The following is a 19720-nucleotide window of genomic DNA, read 5'->3' on the forward strand; positions in this document are numbered from 1 at the left end:
AAACAATCTACAGTGTAGTGCTGCTTGTCTTGAATGCTGATGAATGAAAGTTGTGAGCTTTGATTGTTTTGGAAGCTAGTGATTTAATTTATCTTATGAACATGGAGAGGAGAGTATAGAGGGTGGTTATAATAACAAGCTTAAGGGACTTACAGAAAGGTACTGGTCGAAAACAGAGACTAACAGTTCAATGATCCAGTGGAAAGAAAGTAAATCTCAAAACAGATAGGGCAGGTCAACACTTGAAAAAACAAGACCCCTAAACAGATATAGGAGAGGGGCAATGTTTTAATTTAACTAAAAGAAAAATATGGTCAGAGTGGTCAGGAACACAGTTCTGCCTTGAAGTACGAAATGTGGTCAACAAGGAACCCTAGTAGTCACATTCCCTAAGTCTCCTAGGTGCCTGTGTTTTACCTCCCATTACATCCTTCCTCTATTAGAATTAGCCATGTTGGTCTTTTCCTTTGCATTTGCTGACTCAGTATTGCAAGCCTCTTTCTAAGATTGACACAGGTTTGTGTCTTTTGTTACCCAATGTAATATTCTTCAAGCCAGAGGCATTAACTCTATCTACATTTGAAATAGAAAGAGTGTTAAAGAAAGCATAGTAAATGAGAGAATGGTCACACTGGAGACTGTCAAGAGGGTGTCATTCTCTTTGGTATGGCTCATTTACCATATAGAAATGTTTTGCAATCAAATTTATGATAAATTATTTTTTTCCAAAAGTGACTAGTATCTGTGTATGCATGCACATATATTTATCACATTTTCTTTCCTTTCTTCTTATACTTAAAGTATAAAAGGATACTGAATATTGTTTAAAAAATAAAAGGAAAAACCTTACAAGAAAATTATACTAGATTGTCAAGGAACATGTATAAAAGACACATGGACAAAGCCAAAGTGGGGTAGGATCAAGGGTGGGAGGTGGGGATGGCTGGGGTTGGGGGGAGTCGTGGCGGGAAATGGAGACAACTGTACTTAAACATCAATTTTTTAAAAAAGGCCAAAGACCCTTGAAAAGAGAAAATTATAGTAAATGTTGAATGCATATCATCATTTTTTTATTTTACTGATTTTTTAAAAGATTTTTAATTTATTTCTTTTTAGAGAGGGAAGGGAGGGAGAAAGAGAGAGAGAGAAACATCAATGTGCGGTTGCTGGGGGCCTTGGCCTGCAACCTAGGCATGTGCCCTTACTGGGAATCAAACCTGTGATGCTTTGGTTCACAGCTCGTGCTCAATCCACTGAGCTACGCCAGCCAGGGCATATCGTCATTTTAAATGTTGTATTCTATATTATGAAATTATGAAAAATAACTTACCAGTTTCAATTATTTGTAAAATGAGCCAAGATTGAGATACCTGTTTGCATCTGGATTTTGGCAACATCAGATATGGCACTTATCTCAGAAGCCTGGAAAATTGACCTTTTGGGCACTGAAATAGCTACAGCTCTTTGGAGGTGCAGTTTTCTTTCAAAGTGCTGATTCCTAAAAAAAAAAAAAAAAAAATGCTTTTGATACTCCTGTCAGCCCTGTGAGTGAGGTGCTAAATTAAATGAATGAACTCCTAAGTGTCACACAACTGTTTCTTTGTTTCTCTTTCTTCCTGTCCACCTGTGCTGCTAATTCCAAAAACAGAGCAGCATCAGTGAATTTAAGAAGGAAGTCCTGTATCAAGTAACAACCCTTGAGCAATAATGAGAAAGGTGATTTAAGTGTGAGCGATGGTTCTCATATTTGCCCCAAGAAAGTAATTGATTTCTCATTGTGTGGCTATAAAAGCAACACCATACAGACAGACACAGAATAGAAGGATAGAAAGACTGGAGAGTTGAGGCAGCTGACTTGTAATAAGGGAAAAAGAGACAAAGAGACAGAAAGAATATCTATTTTGAGTTCTTCATTGTTCAGGCATTGGGATAAAATGTTGCCCATCATATTTCTGAGCACCATTTGGCTTCATTTTACTGTTGCTGTGGCTTCAGAACCGTAAGGGAATGTTATGCTGTTTATTCATATTAAAGTACTAGCAAAGTGACCCTATTAAATACGTTCTGCGTTAAAATTTGATGTTTTAACACTTCTGAGATGGAGTTCTGGTTTGCTTTAAAAACTTTAAACAAGTGTATGAAGGGAATTGACATATTTTTCTTAAGATATCTCTCTCTGCATACTCAGAGTTTAAAGTAATGAAAAATGTGTTTCGGGACTATTTTAATAAGCTAACAATGCTTTTTATGCATGTTTTGGATTTCTCTTGTACTTGTTCAGAGTGTTGGTTACTTTCTTTGCATAGGCAATATATTCTATGGGTCTCCTCTGTGATTCAGAGTCACTCTACAGAAAAGGCCTGTCTCCACCTTTTAAATCTCAATGAGTCTGTATCCTTGAGCATTGTCTTCGAGTACGATGAAGTCAATACCACTATTTTTGACCAGTATGTGGATGAGCAGAGCTTCTATGCTTGTGCAGATTTCAAGGTGAGGTACTGATTAGACTATTTCAGAACTTTAAGTGGGAAGATGAAATTATTATTTAAAATTATTAGAATAACAAACTTTGATTTCTGATGAATTATGAAAGTTAGAGAATAAAACTACAGAATTTCTGAGAGGCAAAAAAATAAAATGAAAATTAACATAGGCAAAAAAGTGAAATATCACCATTTTTCTATTATAGGAGGCAATTATAGGATATAATTACTGCTTTTTTGAGAGAACTGTTTAAAAATATGAGAAAACGGAATGTAAGGCAGCATAAGTGGAACTTAGGTCAACAGAAAAATAGAAAGGAAACATAAAAAGTTTATTAGAAACTTTTTTCATTCTAGATAAAGACATTGTAACAAATAATCACCAAAGCTCTCATTGAGAAATAAGCCTTAGGGGCTTATAAGGCTCTTTCAGGCTGAGAAACTAAAGATATTCATTGTTCACATTCTAAACACCTAAAAATAATTGCCCCAATCTCTGTTCTCTAACATGAAACAGGTTTCTCAAAAGTCCTCTACACAGTTAGCTTTTGTGACATTGTTGGCTAAGGGAGATACTGTTAAAATCTTTGAGAGGAGGTCTGTAGCACTCATTTCGGAAGAGATGGTAACCTTTGTGCAGACAGATAAACCCATCTACAAACCTGGAGAGAAGGGTGAGTCAATATTCATGTTTTCTTTGTATCATTGACCTTGGGAACACAGTCTTTAAATTTAGAGTAATCCAAACACAGGGATTTTAGTCTTAAATTTATTCTTAATGTTATGGGATCATGTATTTCTAGACTTTTTACTGGTTGACTGAGTCAATTATAAAATAATTCCCTCCAAATCCAGTAATTGAATGCTTTGCTTCTTAAAATTTTGCAGGCTGCTATTACTTTGTACAAATTTTTGTGACAGGCATACATACCATGGATGTGGAGCAAAATTATTTGGCTTGAGTTATTGCTCCATAATTTGCTAGTTGGGTAAGCTAGTTAAATCTCTATTTAGATGCAGTGTTTTTATCTGTAAATGAAGATAATTAAAGTATCTCCCTTATGCAAATATTGGGAGAATAGTCAGTGTCAAACAGTACCTAGCACATAATAAAGACTCCATAAATGACATTTTATTACTATTATTATTCTTCATATCAGTAAAAGTAATCATAAATCTGAAAATCAAAGCAGAACCCTACAATTTTCTTTATTTTTTAGATAGAAGATAGAAACAAACACCAAACAAGGGTTCAGAAAGATGTTCCTTTGTCTTGACTCTTTTAATAAACGATTGGCTTCTGTCAATCAAATTCTGATGTTAGAGATTTTTCGTTTTCTCATTTTTAAAGTAGAGGGTTAAATGAGAGCAACTATACATTTTTTTAATATTATATATGTTTATGATTTATTGAAAAGAAAGAAATTAATTAAAACAGAATGATATGGTGAGATTTTTTACTGTATTATATTCTCTCTCTGGACTTACTGAAGTGCTCTGATGACAGGTATGTATACAAAAGTAGCTAGAATGGTTTTCTAGAATTCTGCTGAAATTAACGTGCTGTAATGTTTACTAGCATCAGTACATTTTCCCAGAAAAATTATGTCGAACTCCTACCACAAATATTCTACCTCTGTCCTTCTATGACTAACTCTGCCACCAGTTCCAGGGGTGGCAGCAGCTAGTGTCAGCTTGGTTAACAGCCAGCTTCCTCAACATGAGAAATTACAAATGTGCAATAAGACATCCTCCCAAATAAAATTCAAATCTCAAAGGATCAAATCAGAGCTAGGGGAGAAGGAAGGACAGTATTCTGTCATAGCAAGGCAATTAATTTCCATGCCTATTTGTAAACAAGAATACTTGGGAGAGAAGTAATAAGAAAAAAATTGTCCCCCTCTCTGTTGTCTTTTAGTTCAAGTTCGCATTGTGACACTGAATACACATTTCAAGCCTGTTGAGGATTTGGTGAGTTCAATAATTTCTAATGGTACAATTCAAATTTAATCAAATTGAATAAATTTATTGCAATATAAAGTGTTGTCGGGAAGCTTTTCATAAGCATGAAAATAGATGTAACATGGAGAACCATATAGGTGTAGTTTCATTGGTAGATCTCACATTTAAACATAAAATTTTTCTTCATCATGACTTAATTTATACTTCTTTAAGACTTTTCATTATATAGGAAAAGTGTGAGTTGCATGTTAAAGGTAAAACATGGGTTTACCTGTAGCAGTAAAACTTTGCCCTCTGGGAAAGTGAGGGCTAAGTCTCAATACTTAAATTACTTCAAATAGTCTTTATAAATACAAATATGTGGCCAAAAAGCAATGCACTGTTACAATATTAACTTGCATTTTTTCCCTCTTTCAGTATCCTTTAATCACACTTCAGGTAAGAGATCAATTTTTCATTCCCATCAGTTTAAATATTCAGGTAAATAGTGATTTGTGTCTAATTTTCATTATGCATAGTTATAAATTCAGGTAAATCTTTATGTACACAATGCAACACATCAGACAAAGATCTACATAGAGGGCTGTCACTTTTAGTCAAAGCTTTGTGACAAACGCAGTGACTTAGGTTTTAGAATTAGAATTATGCTTTTTCTCTTTTTTGGACTTAAGAAAAATACACTATAAGATTGAATCTGAACATCTAGGAAATTATGTTGTTTTTACAATTTGAGTTATGAGTTCAATAGAATGTTAGAACTTTCTTTACTTCCCTTAACCACACAAAGTACCACATGAAAGAAAAGATAATACTCTCATATGGCTTCCGTTTTTATATCTTCTTTATTTTCTAGGATCCTCAAAACAATGGGATTTTTCAATGGAAAAATGTGACTTCTTTTCAAAATATTACCCAACTCTCATTCCAACTGATTTCAGAACCAATATTTGGTGATTACTCCATTGTTGTGGAAAGGACATCAGGAAAGACGCTGGTGCACCAATTTACTGTGAATAGATATGGTATCTGATACTTATAGTTGTTCTACATAAATGAAGGTTTCAAAGGACCAAACGATGTAACTTTTACATTAAAATTAGGAATCCTAGGCGAAGCTGGATTTGGTGTTCTGCCTTCTTCCTTTCTTGGCCTTTCCCGCTTTGTCATCTTTCTTGCTGCTCACTTCTTGCCAGTATCCTGTTTCTGGCCCCTGCCTTTTCTTCCTAAGATATATCTCATTTTATAGAATCCACACAATCTTCCAGGAAAAGTCTAAAGGATTACCACAAATAAAATGTAAAGTTATGAGAATAAAGAAGAGAAAGGAAAGGGGAATAGTTAATCATTAATGAGACACCATCATTTACTAATGCCACACAGATTTTGAAGCAATTGAAGGGTGGTCTATACAGATGTATACAGAGAAAAATATTGTGCACAGAAGCATACTTAGTTTCATAACTCTGATGTTTTGCTCTCCGGTGATTGTGGGGGCTGAACTATGTTTCCCTTTGTTTCCAGTGTTGCCTAAGTTTGAAGTAAAAGTCAGTGTACCACAAACAGTAGCTATTTCCGAGGAAGAATTCCCAGTGGATGCATGTGCTAAGTAAGTATTTATTCAGGAGATTTGACTCCACAGGTCAACACAGGCGCAGAGAGAATGAGAAATGAAATTAACAATGTAACTTTAATTATTTATATGCTTACGTTAAAATTATCAGACAAGAAATGGATTGTCATTGTAAAATATTTTCAAAATACAAAGAAAAACATAAGAAATTACCTATATATTAATTCTACTGGCATGATTAATAGTGGGATTTATTTTCCTCTAAATGTTTATGAAGTTTCCACAATTGCAATCATAATTTTCTACCCCCTATAATTAAGAAAATATGTCCCTATAGTATGCCAGTCTTTTCATGAATTCCAGTTCGTTCCTACACAAATGTCTCTATATGGTCATTCCAAATTTACTTAACCATTCTTTTATTCTACAACATGTAAGCTGTTCCATTTTGTCTTTCTAGTACTAAAAAATAATATAGTGTATGTCTTTGTGTATAAGTGTATAAGAAGTAGTTTTTTATTTAAAAATTACTTAAGAAAGAATTCCAGAATTGGAATTACCAAAGCAAAATATGTAATATTCTTTTAGTCTTTTTATTGCCACGTTGCTCACCAAGTATGTTACTCCGAGGCACAATTCCAGGGGCCGGTGCAAAACTACCTGCCTCCCTGAACCTTCATAGTCTTGGGTGTTTTCATTAACAGAAGAGAAAAGAAAAGAAACTTTCACATATGTCTTGGTAAAAAGAAGGCATTTTATCAATTGAGTTGAATTCATTTGAATCCTTTTAACGTAAAAAAAAGTTCTTATATGACTTGAGAAATATTTATTTTCTTTTTGGGAAATTATTTCTAATGCAATTTAACTTCTTAAAAAGTGCGATGCCTTTTCTCGCCTTTCTAAAAAATAATTTAAAATAGCTAATATTTATTGAGTGCCAAATACTGTGCTAAGTATGCATTTATTATATTCTCACCACGATGCTATGTGATAGCTATTATCACTTTTATTTTATATAGAGAGACAATAAGACACAAAGAATTAAAATAACTTAACATTAATGGAGCTTTCTGATGACAGAATTTGGATTTAGATCTACACTACTTGACTCCAGAACTACTCTCCTAATCAAAACCTCTGTTGTAACTTATGTAAGCAATTAAAAATACTAGTATTTGCCACATTTTTAAATACTGTTTAATTGATTAATACAAATTACTTGCCTTTGATATTTTCAGTAGTATATCAAAGATACACTGGGTAAAGGGCTATCTAATGAACAGATGCGGTAGTGCTCACGAATGCCACAAAGAATCTTGAAAAGCACTTTCTAGCTTTTTTATAATATTTAAAATGTTCTTGGGACTCCTGGAAAATAATCATAATTTTTTTGAGTTTCAAGAAGGGTAGCTGAACATATGTCAGAATTTAATAAATGTAATATTTGAGAGATTGTAGATTATCTTGTTAATAAAATAATAGGATAATCAACATAAATTTGAAGAAATCCAAGATCCTAAACTGGCTTCACTTGAAAACCATACGCAAAGCCAGGATTGTCAATGGGATTAACATCTATAATTAATCTGCCCAATGGTATGCTAAATTCATATCAGAAGAACCAAAATGTTTAGGAAGCATCACTTTCATAAAAGACTTGTTAAGCTAAATACTGATATGGAATTGGGACTTTTTGAAACTTCTTTAATGTTATATTCTACTTCAATTTGATATTAAATAGTATTTCCGTATCAGCAATTATAATATCCTGCAATAGGACCAGGCAATTGAGACAGGAGCTGTGTGTGCTATGAGGTTATTTCTGGGCAGGCTGTGAGAATATGATGAACAGAAGCTGTGTGTCTAGGAATTACATCAGTGCATCAATTAGTTGTCTGCTTCAAGTTGTATGCCACTGTGCCTGTGCACTGTTTGTTTAGTGTTCCCTGGGACTTATCTTGCAGCAGCTAGAGAAGATAACGGCAAATTAGATTATTTTAGCAAACAACTTCAGAGATGACTTACACTTTTAAGGAAGAAGAAAATTCGCTGACAGGCAGACATATTTATAACCTGAATTTAAGCGAATGAAAGCTTAACTACAGTTTTTAAGTCAAAAACAAAGAGAGAATGTTTATTTTGACCTGTGTGAAAATTTAAGCTACATATTTCACAGACATGTGTTATCCTATAGATAATACTACAATAAAAGTTTTATTTTATGTATAAAAGACAATAAGAAGAAATAAGATATTTCAGGTATAACTTAGTCTTATGTCTCTTTCATATGTAATTGATATTTAGAGCTGACAGAGGAGTTGAATGATTTGGGCTGAATCAAAATCTCAGAAATATTAAGAATTTTTATAAAGAGAGAAATGAAGTAGTGGAATGAAAAGAATGTGGACTTGGAGTGAGGAAGATCTAAGTTTAAATTCTAATTCCATCCATTACAATATGGAGAAATGAGTTACTTGACCTCAGTTTACTAACCTGTAAAATGGGACAATATACCTACCGTACATCCCAGAATTACCGGGAAAAGTAAATAAGATAATGTTCATAAACACCAGATATATACCAGTGTCCAATAAGTAGAAGAAAGTGTAACTGATAATGTAATTATATCAAGTTTTGCTGTATACTCATTTCACATTTATCTGTTTTCCTGACTCTTAGTGGACCAAATCCTCAACTAACACAAAAAATCCCTCACATCAATTGTATTTGCCTTTGATTAAATCTTTTTTTTAATATTTTATTTATTTATTTATTTATTTATTTTAGAGAGGGAAGGGAGAGAGAGAGAGAGAGAAACATCAATGTGCGGTTGCTGGGGGTTATGGCCTGCAACCCAGGCATGTACCCTGGCTGGGAATCGAACCTGGGACACTTTGGTTCCCAGCCCGCGCTCAATCCACTGAGCTATGCCAGCCAGGGCTGATTAAACTTTTAAAACACTTATATTTTTTGTATGTTTCAGAAAAAAATGAAATATTTATTTTACCCCACCTCATAAAGACACCGTACTTTTGATCAAAGCATATTTATTTTACACACATATTTTTGCTAAAGGAAAAAGTGTTGCAAAAAAATTTATTTTTATGAGATTAAAATACAATTTTAAAAGCTCAATTCAATCATTAAATCATAGTCACTGAAATTTTAGAGTCTACATTACCTTGAATTTGATTTTTAAAAAGAAATTGAATTCTGCTAACTGATCAAATGCCAAATCTGTTCATTCTGTGGGGACGATATCACCAACAGGTGAGGATTCCTAACAGAATTTGGTCATTGGGGTACTCATAGGTTACAGATTTCACATACAAATTCTGAAGGAGGCCATAAAATATTACCATGATTTTGCTCATCTATAATTACCAATACACCTTCTCTTACCAGATACACCTTTGGCCAGCCTGTGCAAGGGAAAGCCCAAATCCGGGTGTGCAGAAAATATTTTTCCTCTGGGAATTGTGAGAAAGACAACAATGAAATATGTGAGCAATTTATTGTACAGGTACAGATCCTAATCTTTATTCTAAAAAAAGGTCTTGTTCATTTTCATTATTATTCTTCCTTTGATTTCACTTATAAAAGGGATATAACACTATTTTAATTTTGTCTATAATGGAAGTTGCAGTTAGATAAGATAAATAATGAGGAAGAAAATACAATGTTTATCAATAGTCTCTTATCTCTAGGCTATGTAAATTGTTGCCCGCCTATAGGCGGTTAATAATTCTTAGAGTTGAAAGCTCTTATTGGCTTCCTTGTTTTATAACCTGTCTGGGTGACCTTCCTGATCTTTCTCTGAAGATTCATTAGTTACCCTTTACATAAATGAATCTCTTATCACATTCCCCATGGAATCTAGAATTATCCTTATGAAAAAAAGGTCATTTGCAAACTTCTCTGCAATCCAGAGTATCTATATTTATTACTTTAGATTTAAAGTTCATTTTTTTTGGACTACAACATTTATTATTAATACAAGTAAGAAAAAATCTATTATCATGAAGTTTAACTCACTCACAGGAAATCAACTCATTTTTCTCTTTTACTTTCCAAAAGTTGACAAATCACTGTCTGAGTCAATTTGATAAAGCTCACTTTTGAAACCACCATTTGCTTTCTCAGTCTGTAGCATTTTAACCTTAAGTGAAAAACCCTGCCCATCTCTCTCAAGATCATCTTTGGACTCCAAAAGTGAAATTCTTATATACTGCACAGTTTATATTATAAATCTGATTGTCCTGAAGCTACTCACCAAATTTGATGCAGACCCTTTAAGTAAATATCAATATTTGCTAAAGATGGACAGAAACTTATATTTTTTTAATTGTGGTTCAATTCAGCTGTCCCAATTTTTCCCCTGTCGCTCTACCCCTGCCCCAACCCCTCCCCTGCTCCCACAGTCAATCCCTACCCTGCTGCCCATGTCCATGGGCAATTCATACATGTTTCTAGATTAGAACCTTCCTCTTGTTTCCCCCTGTTATCCCCCTCCCCCATCCCTGACCATCCTTCCCCTCTGGTCACTGTCAGTTTGTTCTTAATTTCAATGTCTCTGATTATATTTTGCTTGCTCGTTTGTTTTGTTGATTAGGAGGTTTCACTTATAAGTGAGATCATATGGTACTTGTCTTTTGCTGCCTGGCTTATTTCACTTAGCATAATGCTCTCCAGTTCCACCCATGCTGTCTCAAAGGGTAGGAGTTCCTTCATACTTTCTGCCGCGTAGTATTCCATTGTGTGAATGTACCACAGCTTTTTAATCCACTCATGTACAGATGGGCACTTAGGCTGCATCCAGCACCTGGCCACTACAAACAGCACTGCCATGAACACTGGGGCGCAGAGGATCTTTTGAATTGGTGTTTCACGGTTCTTAGGTTATACACCCAGTAGTGGGATCACTGGATCAAAAGGCAATTCCATCTCTAGTTCTCTGAGGAAATTCCATAATGCTTTCCACAGTGGCCACAACAGTCTACATAAGGTTCCCTTTTTTCCACATCCTTACTAGTACTTGTTGTTTGCTGATTTGTTCACGATGGCCATTCTGACTTGTATGAAGTGGTATCTTATTGTGGTTCCAGTTTCCATCTCTCTGACAGCCAGTGATGTTGAGCATTCTTTCACATGTCTCTGGGCCCTCTGTATGTGCTCCTTGAAGAAGCAATATTTTCACTGTTATATGTCCTCAGGCAGGGGAGATAGAGGAAGGAATGAACAGATGGGACTGCATCAAATTAAAAAGCTTCTGCACAGCTAGGAAGGACATCAGCAAAATGGAAAGGGAACCAACCATATGGGAAAACATATTTGCCAATGATGCCTTGGACGAGGTTTGATCTCCAAAATGTATAAAGAACTCAAATGAGTCAATAGGAGGAAGATAAAAATAGACCCTGCCCGTTTTTTAATTGGATTGTTTGTCCAATTAAAAATGTCTCCATTTTTACATATATTGCTTAAAATTTTTGTCATTTTGATAGACACATTTATTTTTTAAAATATGCATTACTAGTGAGTTTGAGTATATTTTATATATTTATCAGTTTGTATTTGTTTTTGAGAACTCTTAATTATTCTTGCTTTTCTTATTTCTGTGAAAAATAAACTTTCATTTTAAATATTGTCCTTTAGCCTCTACGCAAACACTGTTTTTTTAAGTCAAATATTGACTTTGATTATGGTATATCTGAAATACCAAAGTTCTTAATGTTTCTGGATTCTCAGCTTCAGAAAATGGTTTCACCTACCACTATGCTATAGATGTAGCTAAGTATACTCTTAAGATTTAAAATTTAAAATTTTTACTAATCAACATAAAGTAGTTTTTATTGTGTTCTGAATAAGAAATTTAGCCTTCTTCCAAGTAAATAATTTGTGTTGGCACCTAATCTTATATAATTTTGTTCTCTTTATTTTAAATCATGCTCCTAAAAAATTTATCTATTTTATTGGTCTTACTCTGACCTTTTATTCTTTTCTTTCTAATATTACTTTTGTGTTCCCAAATAATTTATTTCAGTTTTTTATTAATTCTTTTCCATAAAAGTTTAGTTTATATTGCTGGCTTTTAAAAATGTCAGTTGGTTCTTTTTGTTAAAAACACATTGCTCTACATTTTCCTCACCCATAACTAAACACCATAGACTTTGATACCAAGCAGTTTTTCCTTGACACTAGATTCATACTGATTTACCTCACATTTTCTGTTTGACTTGGTATTACTGGAAAATAGTTTTCCTTAATTTCAAAGCAGTTAAGTTTCCTTTGAGTATTTTTATCATTTCTTTTTAATTTGATTCTGTTATATCTGATAACTGATAATCTGATATCTGATAATTATCATTAGATAAATAGTAAAATTGCCTTTTCTGTTGCTGTTGATATGATACTTGATGGTTCAGAGGAGAACATACTCTGCAGTCCAAATGATTGATTGGTTCTAAAACCTTCTGTGTGACCTTGAGCAGATTATATAACCTACCCGGTGCTTCAGTTTATTTACCCGTACACTGGAGGCGACCACAGTATCTAGCTCATATGGAAGTTTTCAGAATCAAATGAGTTGCTGTATCTTTCTAATAGTTTAAATTTGAAGTCAATAAATATTTTTATTTTAAATATAACTAAATCTATATTTCTCTAATTACTGATGTTACCAAGGAAAGATTATCCATACATTGCTTCCTTATTTTCAATGACTATTTGACATTAAATCGTGTTTTACTGTTATACATTGGAAGATTGATTCTATTCCACCTGTTATTAGTGCTTCTCAGCATGATTTTAATTTACTTTTAAAGTATCATTCAGTTTTATTTTTATATTTTAATTTGTTTCCACCTACAGTGTTTCTAGGAGAATGGCCCTGAAATCTGTAAAACATACAATATCTCTTTACTTCATTTGCTGATGAAAACTCTTCTCCCTCAGTCTTTTGTAATTCTGTGGTCATTCCAACAAGTATGGGAAATAGAGCCATGGGCTGTGCTAAAATGCCATAATCTTGAGAGACTTTTGAATCCCTAACTTTTTCATTGTACCTTCTCTTTATTTTTCAGTTGAGAAATGGTTGTGTTTCTCAAGTTGTAAATACAAGAGTCTTTCAACTCTACCGTTCTGGATTTTTCATGTTATTTCATGTCACTGTAACTGCTACAGAAATTGGGACAGGTAACGGTCATGTTTTATGGGCAACCTGAGGAGATGCACAGCTTCATGAGGAGAAATTTTATAGTTTAGTGATACTCAACCACAGTGACCAACCACAGATCAATCATTGCTCAATACAGTAAAGTGAAGTACATTTGCTAATAGGTCAGTTCGAGGATTGCTTTTGAGTAAGATTTTTCTAAAAATATTTAAAATAAAATTGTGATGTAAATGCTGCACTCAACTTGGAACAGGACCACATCTGTTTACCTTGCTTAAGAAAACAACAAAGTTGAGAAGTTGTGACAGAGACCATGTGGTCCAAAAGCTTAGAGTGATAATAGATTCTTTAGAGATGTTTGTCAACCTCAGATTTAATACAGCTGGGAATATTTCCAAGTGCCAAAGTGAGAGTGAGAAATTTACAAAATTGCACATCAAGTGATACACCTTCTTTGACACTGTTTCTCATTTCTTACAGGTGTGCAGATCAGTGAAAAGGCTTCTATTCCTATTACTGAATTCCTTGGGAGTGTGAACTTTGAGAACATGGACCCTTTCTATAGAAGAGGAATTCCTTACTTTGGCACAGTAGGTTTGAGTAAAAAAATATATGTTCTCATTTCATTTTCTTGGATAATAGATTGCCCTTCAAAATTTTCTGAACATTTTTCCCCACTGTCATAACACATTCGTGACATTGCTGCATCTGATATACTAGAAAAAGCCCTAGGCTAAAAGAAAGTGAAACATACAATTATTTCCATACTATCTGTTTATTTATAGAAGATCTGTGTATTAGAATTTAAGAAACTTACAAATAAATGGTTACATTTATGAACAGATAATTCCTTCTCAGTAGAAATATGACACTTCAAATTTTGAAATTTAATGCTTCTTTTTTTTCTATACAGCTTAAATTTTCTGGTCCTAATAATGTCCCAATGGTGAACAAGTTATTGCAATTGGAGGTCAATGACAAATTGTTAGGAGAGTACACCACGGACGAGAATGGGGAAGCTCAGTTATCCATCGACACTTCAGATATCTTTGATCCGGAGTTCCACCTGAAAGTAAGTCACCAAAGAGATGCAGAGGATTCAAATGTTAGGAATTTTGAACATCAGAAATGTCTTACAAGATAACTTGTATTGAGAATGCATTTCAACAAAGTTTTAAAATTAGGGTATTTTATGCAATTGCTTGTTCATTAGATAATACATGAGAATACTTATTTAAGAGGATGAGGTAATAATAGCCTATTCTAATTGTTATAAATTCTCTAACAACCTATTTTCATCTGTGAAACTAGAAATAGCTCATCAAAATGCTTTGACTTCCTTGTTCATTTTATGCATAGATATGGAGCTTTGATACTATCATTTCCCCTTTTCTGCTTCTTAAACAGAATTTTATAACAACATATCAGTGTTTAAATGTAGCCAAAAGGCAACAGAACCTAAAGCTATTTTGTGACTTCAATTACAAAGTAAAAATAAACGATTCATTGTAAGCTTAATGAAATAAACATACAATTATGGTCATGTTTTGTATACAAAAACAGGAGAGTGCTTTAATATTTCAACTTCTGATAATGTTTAATTGGAAGGTAGAAGCTAACTTTTCTCCCTCCTTTGAAAGGATAAGAAGCCTTTCATTCTGTAATAATTACTGTCCTTGAAAGGTCTTTTATCTCCAAGATCCTTTGTTTTCTTTTATCTTATCAGGCCACATATATTCACCCCAAGAGCTGCTATGGTCCTGGCTGGTTGACACCAGAGTACATGGGTGCCCATATGTCAGTCCCACGCTTTTACTCCCGAACCAACAGCTTCCTGAAGATTGTTCCTGAACCAAGGCCGCTTAGATGCAATCAACAAAAGATTATTAGTGTGCATTATTCCCTGAACAGTAATTCATATAGGGACAATTCAAACATAAAATTCTTTTATTTGGTAAGTCTCAGCTGGTGGATCCTTGGATCTTGTCTGTCTGCTTAGCACAGTACAGTCTAGAGCTTCTACATCAGGCATGCATGCCAGTCCAGGTAGGCCAATCTCACTTCGCTGGTGAATACCATTGGAACCATTGAAAACAAACACAGAAACAAATAAACAAACAAACACATAAACGGTCCAAGGCAATTTCAGTTTCCCGAAGGTTGGGAAACTTTCCAGAGTCTGCTATTTTAAGTATTTAATTATAACTCACATAAAGTAAATACTTACATCCCTTTGTGAGAGTAAAATATTACGCAGATACCAGAAACTAAAGTAGAAGGCTGATTTGTTTTAGAGGACTGATTTTGATAAACAGTAAAAGAAATTAACCCTTTTGGTTCTGCCTCATATTTATTCACTTTGTCTGTAAAAGGCATATTGAAAGGTGAAAAGCTACAGACTTGGAAATTGAGACTTCTAATTAAAATCCTCCACCCCCTCCTTGTTTTCATGCAAGCTAGTTGATATTGGACAGATTGTTTAAACTCTCTAAGCCTTAGCTTCCTGAGCTGTATATTTGTAATTGAAAATAATAAGACATCTCCAAGGTATTCTGTGTCAGGCAGTGTTATGAGGGCTTTACATGAGTTAACTCACTCTTCCACCTTCCGAATAGCTCCATTTTACAAATACAAGAGCAGAGACAAGGGAGTGAAATGTCTTGGCTTAACTCAAAGCCAGGCAGCCTAAACAATTTCAGAGTTTTATGCACTCCCCTTACACAGGACACTGCATACTACTTTTCAACAAGTTTCCAGCACATAATAGAGTCGCAATCAATTGTAACTTTCTCTATTCTTTTCCACTTGTGCGGACTCCATTTTCAATATTTATTCATGGAAAATACCCTATCAGAGAGTAGAAGTATCACTAGATTATAAATTATTTAATGATGATATGATATTTTAAATAATGTGATTCCACATATGTGTTTTCTTTTTTCTGTACAGATGATGGCCAAAGGAGCTATTGTCTTCAGTGGACAAAAGGAAATCAGAAACAAAGGTTTACACAATGCATTTATTTTTTAATATGTATTCTACCTTCATTTTTCCTTATTTTAAAGAAAATATTATAGTAATAGAGTCAAGAGGTTAGGTTAGAAGAGTGCTTAACATTATGATTTGTGAATGGAAGGCAACATTTAGCATGGCCCAAGGTAACTTGCTAAATATTTTGATGGAGATTTCAACCTGTTTCTATTACTGCCAGCTTGTCAATACATTATAGAAAAATGATACCCAAAACCCAAATATTGCTGTTGCCTAAATTATGCAATATTCATATTTGTATGTATAGTTACCATTATTTAATTCATTTGCATTTAAAATGAAGCCCAATTTGCTTTTTCTATCATAAGTCATTCTCTTTTATCTAAGTGTACCCAATGAACCAGGAAATTTTTGCTGTTGCATCTGTTGATGACATCTCCTGTTTACACAGCCTGGAATGGAAACTTCTCATTCCCTGTCAACGTCAGCGCTGATCTGGCTCCCTTGGCTGTCATGCTCGTCTACACCCTTCACCCCAGCGGGGAAATTGTGGCTGACACTGTCAAATTCCAGATTGACAAGTGCTTTAAAAACAAGGTGATGCTTCTTGTTTCTTGCTGGTCCTGAGCGAAAGGGGTGAGCAGTTTTCTCCCTGTCATCTCAGTACTATAAACTTTACATGGTATTCTCACAGTAAGTGTTTTGTAACTAATCATTAGGGGGATGAGAGAACCAGCAAACAGAATGAATAACTTTTGACCACAATGCCAGTCCTGAGATGATGGGAGAATGGCCCTGCAAAGAGAGTTAAGGGTGACAGTAGCCAGGAGAGAGAGATAGGTACAGAAATCTATAAATATTTATTTGGAAGATATTGAGCATTCACATGAAGTAATCTGCCTCTCATTCCTTCTCTTTCTCTCCTTCAGGTTAGCATAAAGTTCTCTAAGGAGCAGGGACTCCCTGGCTCCAGGACTAGCCTGTATCTTCGAGCTGCCCCTGACTCCTTCTGTGCTCTCCGGGCTGTGGATAAAAGTGTTCTTCTACTGAAACCAGAGCAAGAGCTATCAGCTGAAAGTGTAAGCGCTCTGATTTCTGCATTTTCCCCATTTTCACTTGGACTCCTACACATCAAGCCTTTTAGATGATATTTTTGAGGCGGAACATGTTGAAAGTATTGAATATTCTCTTCCGTTGTTCCTTCATGGGTTGTATACTTCTTTCTCTTGGCTCACCAAGCACTCATAACAATACAGAATTCTGTAGATAATTATAGAAGGTTAGGGATCATGCAACAATATGATTTTGAAAAACATCACAGATATAATTATATGTGTGTGGAAACCTAGAGTTAAATCTCTGTGTTGAAAGGTATGCTTGGATACAGTCTAAAGTTATTATCTAGGTATTTATCTTCAAACTAGGAATCCTAGAATTTCACACCAAGTTTTTAAATTAATAACTGTTGATTATTTCCCTTTCTTTTAAAACAAGTACACATAAATATGGAAATTTTTTACAATTTTATTTTCCAATTGCACTTTATATTTAATATTATTTTGTTTTAGTGTTAGGTGTACAACACAATGCTCAGATGACCACATGCTTTACAAAGTGGACCCTTCTTATTTCCGGTCCCCACCTGGCACCATGCATAGTTATTACAATATTATTGACTGTATTTCCTAAGCTGTACTTTACATCCCAATGACCATTTTACAGCTACCAATCTGTACTTCTTAATCCCTTTACCTTTTTCACCCAGTACCTCAACACCCCTCCCCTCTGGCAAATGTCAGCCTGTTCTCTGTACCATCAGTCTGTTTCCATTTTGATGGTTTGTTTTTGAAATTTATGATCATATTTAAAACTAATAATTTTTAATGTTTAGTTTAAAAAATATTAAACTAAACATTTTAAAATTTTAATAATTTTTAAATTTTTTATTATTAAAAGTATACCTCTTGTCTTAATCCATTTGGCCTTCTGTAACATGTGGGCTACCAGAGACTGGGTAGCTTATAAATAACAGGAGTTTATTTCTCCCAGTTCCGGAGGCCAGAAGCCTGAGATCAGCATGCCTGCACAATCAGGTAGAGTGTCTCCCTGATTGCAGACTTCTTCTGCCCTGGTGGAAGAAACAGGGAACTTTCTCGGGCATCTTTTATAAGGGTATTAATCTCATTCTTGAGGGTTCTGCCCTCATGACCTAATCACCTCCTAAAGATCCCACCACCTAATACCATCACACTGGGCATTAGGATTTCAACATAGGAATTTTGAGAAGGCAACAACATTACGTCTATAGCACCTGTGTGTTGTAGAAAAAGTGCCCTGTTCCCAAGAGTCACCACACCTCCTGGAATGATCTGATAATTTCCCATCAGCCATGCTTTTTGGAACTGCCACTTTTGGGCCCATTCATTTCAAGCCCCTTTCCTGTTTCCTGCTGAGTCTGAGGACTAATGACTCATTTTTTGGCACTTAATGTTGTACGTTCTCTTATCTGAAGTTGATTTTGTGTGTACTTCCTCTAATTTCTCTAGGCTACCCTTTTTCAGATTGTCTCTTAAGCCTTCCTCTCTAGCTTTCCATGCCCTAGGCTCTTTAGCAGCAGTAGAAGCTCTGTTAGAATTTGGTGTTATTTCTCTACAATCAAGTAATTAGAAGGTCACAGTATTATCTGTACCCTAGTAATGTTAAAAACACAAGTCATGGATATTATTACTTCTTGTCTTTGTTATCATGTTTTCTTTAAAATGATGTACAAGAAGATTTAGAATCAGACAGCTACAATTTTTCTCAAGGTTTGGGAGTTCAAGCATCATAACTGCAATGAATTATCTGTACTCTAGGCCTTGGCTTAAGCCATGGATCGTCAGGCCTCTCTTTCTTACATGATATCTGCATCCTGCACCAAAGCTGAAATTTTTTAAAACATATTATTAACCAGCTAAAACAAAGTTTTCCTCTTCTAGAAGAATGAGTTGACACAAAATGTTGGATCCAGTATTATAGCTTTACTTTAAAAAAAAAACCAATAAATGATTACAGCACAAATTCACCAATTTTGTAAAAATAAAGGGAGTGCTTAACATCACTGAGAGCCATGTGATTTTCTCATAGGTGTACAACCTGCTTCCAAATATAGAACTTCATGGTTATTTCTATCATGGTCTCAACCTTGACGATGGCAAGCCAGACCCTTGCATTCCTCAGAAGGATATGTTTTACAATGGTTTGTATTATACACCTGTGAGCATCAATGGGGATGGAGACACCTATGATATTGTCAGGGTAAGAGCAGTTAAATTTTTTTTAATTTATCTTATCTCAATTTTCATTTTAGTATTCATAATATATATCTATATTTTATTATTTATGTAGTTTTTCCTATTATTTGAGATAGGTATCAGTCATTTGCTTAAAAAGCACTCAGAAATTATCTTAGGAGATATTATTTTTTGTTGAAAATAAATTAAGTGGTAGCTGAAATTATAAAACCTCATGTTTGAAGTAATGAGACAGTCTTCAATTTAT

The 19720-nt window shown here is 34.4% G+C and overlaps 1 protein-coding gene across 2 annotated transcripts in view; it reads left to right on the top strand.

The window, feature by feature from the left end:
• The first annotated feature begins 1807 nt into the window (after window positions 1–1807).
• The window catches only part of LOC114513506 (ovostatin homolog 2-like), a 42869-nt gene continuing 24956 nt past the window's right edge, over window positions 1808–19720 (top strand). For both annotated transcript variants that reach the window (XM_036019366.1, XM_028532841.2), the window contains exons 1-16: window positions 1808–1999; window positions 2307–2490; window positions 3001–3157; window positions 4402–4454; window positions 4863–4883; window positions 5299–5467; window positions 5967–6051; window positions 9421–9538; window positions 13098–13209; window positions 13670–13779; window positions 14103–14261; window positions 14916–15143; window positions 16139–16193; window positions 16632–16777; window positions 17110–17259; window positions 19307–19477. In XM_036019366.1, coding sequence (XP_035875259.1) covers window positions 1935–1999; window positions 2307–2490; window positions 3001–3157; window positions 4402–4454; window positions 4863–4883; window positions 5299–5467; window positions 5967–6051; window positions 9421–9538; window positions 13098–13209; window positions 13670–13779; window positions 14103–14261; window positions 14916–15143; window positions 16139–16193; window positions 16632–16777; window positions 17110–17259; window positions 19307–19477 — 1983 coding nt within the window. In that variant the 5' untranslated portion in view covers window positions 1808–1934. The remainder of the gene's footprint in view (window positions 2000–2306; window positions 2491–3000; window positions 3158–4401; window positions 4455–4862; window positions 4884–5298; window positions 5468–5966; window positions 6052–9420; window positions 9539–13097; window positions 13210–13669; window positions 13780–14102; window positions 14262–14915; window positions 15144–16138; window positions 16194–16631; window positions 16778–17109; window positions 17260–19306; window positions 19478–19720) is intronic.

This window comes from Phyllostomus discolor, chromosome 2, assembly GCF_004126475.2.
Source record: "Phyllostomus discolor isolate MPI-MPIP mPhyDis1 chromosome 2, mPhyDis1.pri.v3, whole genome shotgun sequence".
In the NCBI taxonomy this organism is placed as follows: Eukaryota; Metazoa; Chordata; class Mammalia; order Chiroptera; family Phyllostomidae; genus Phyllostomus; species Phyllostomus discolor.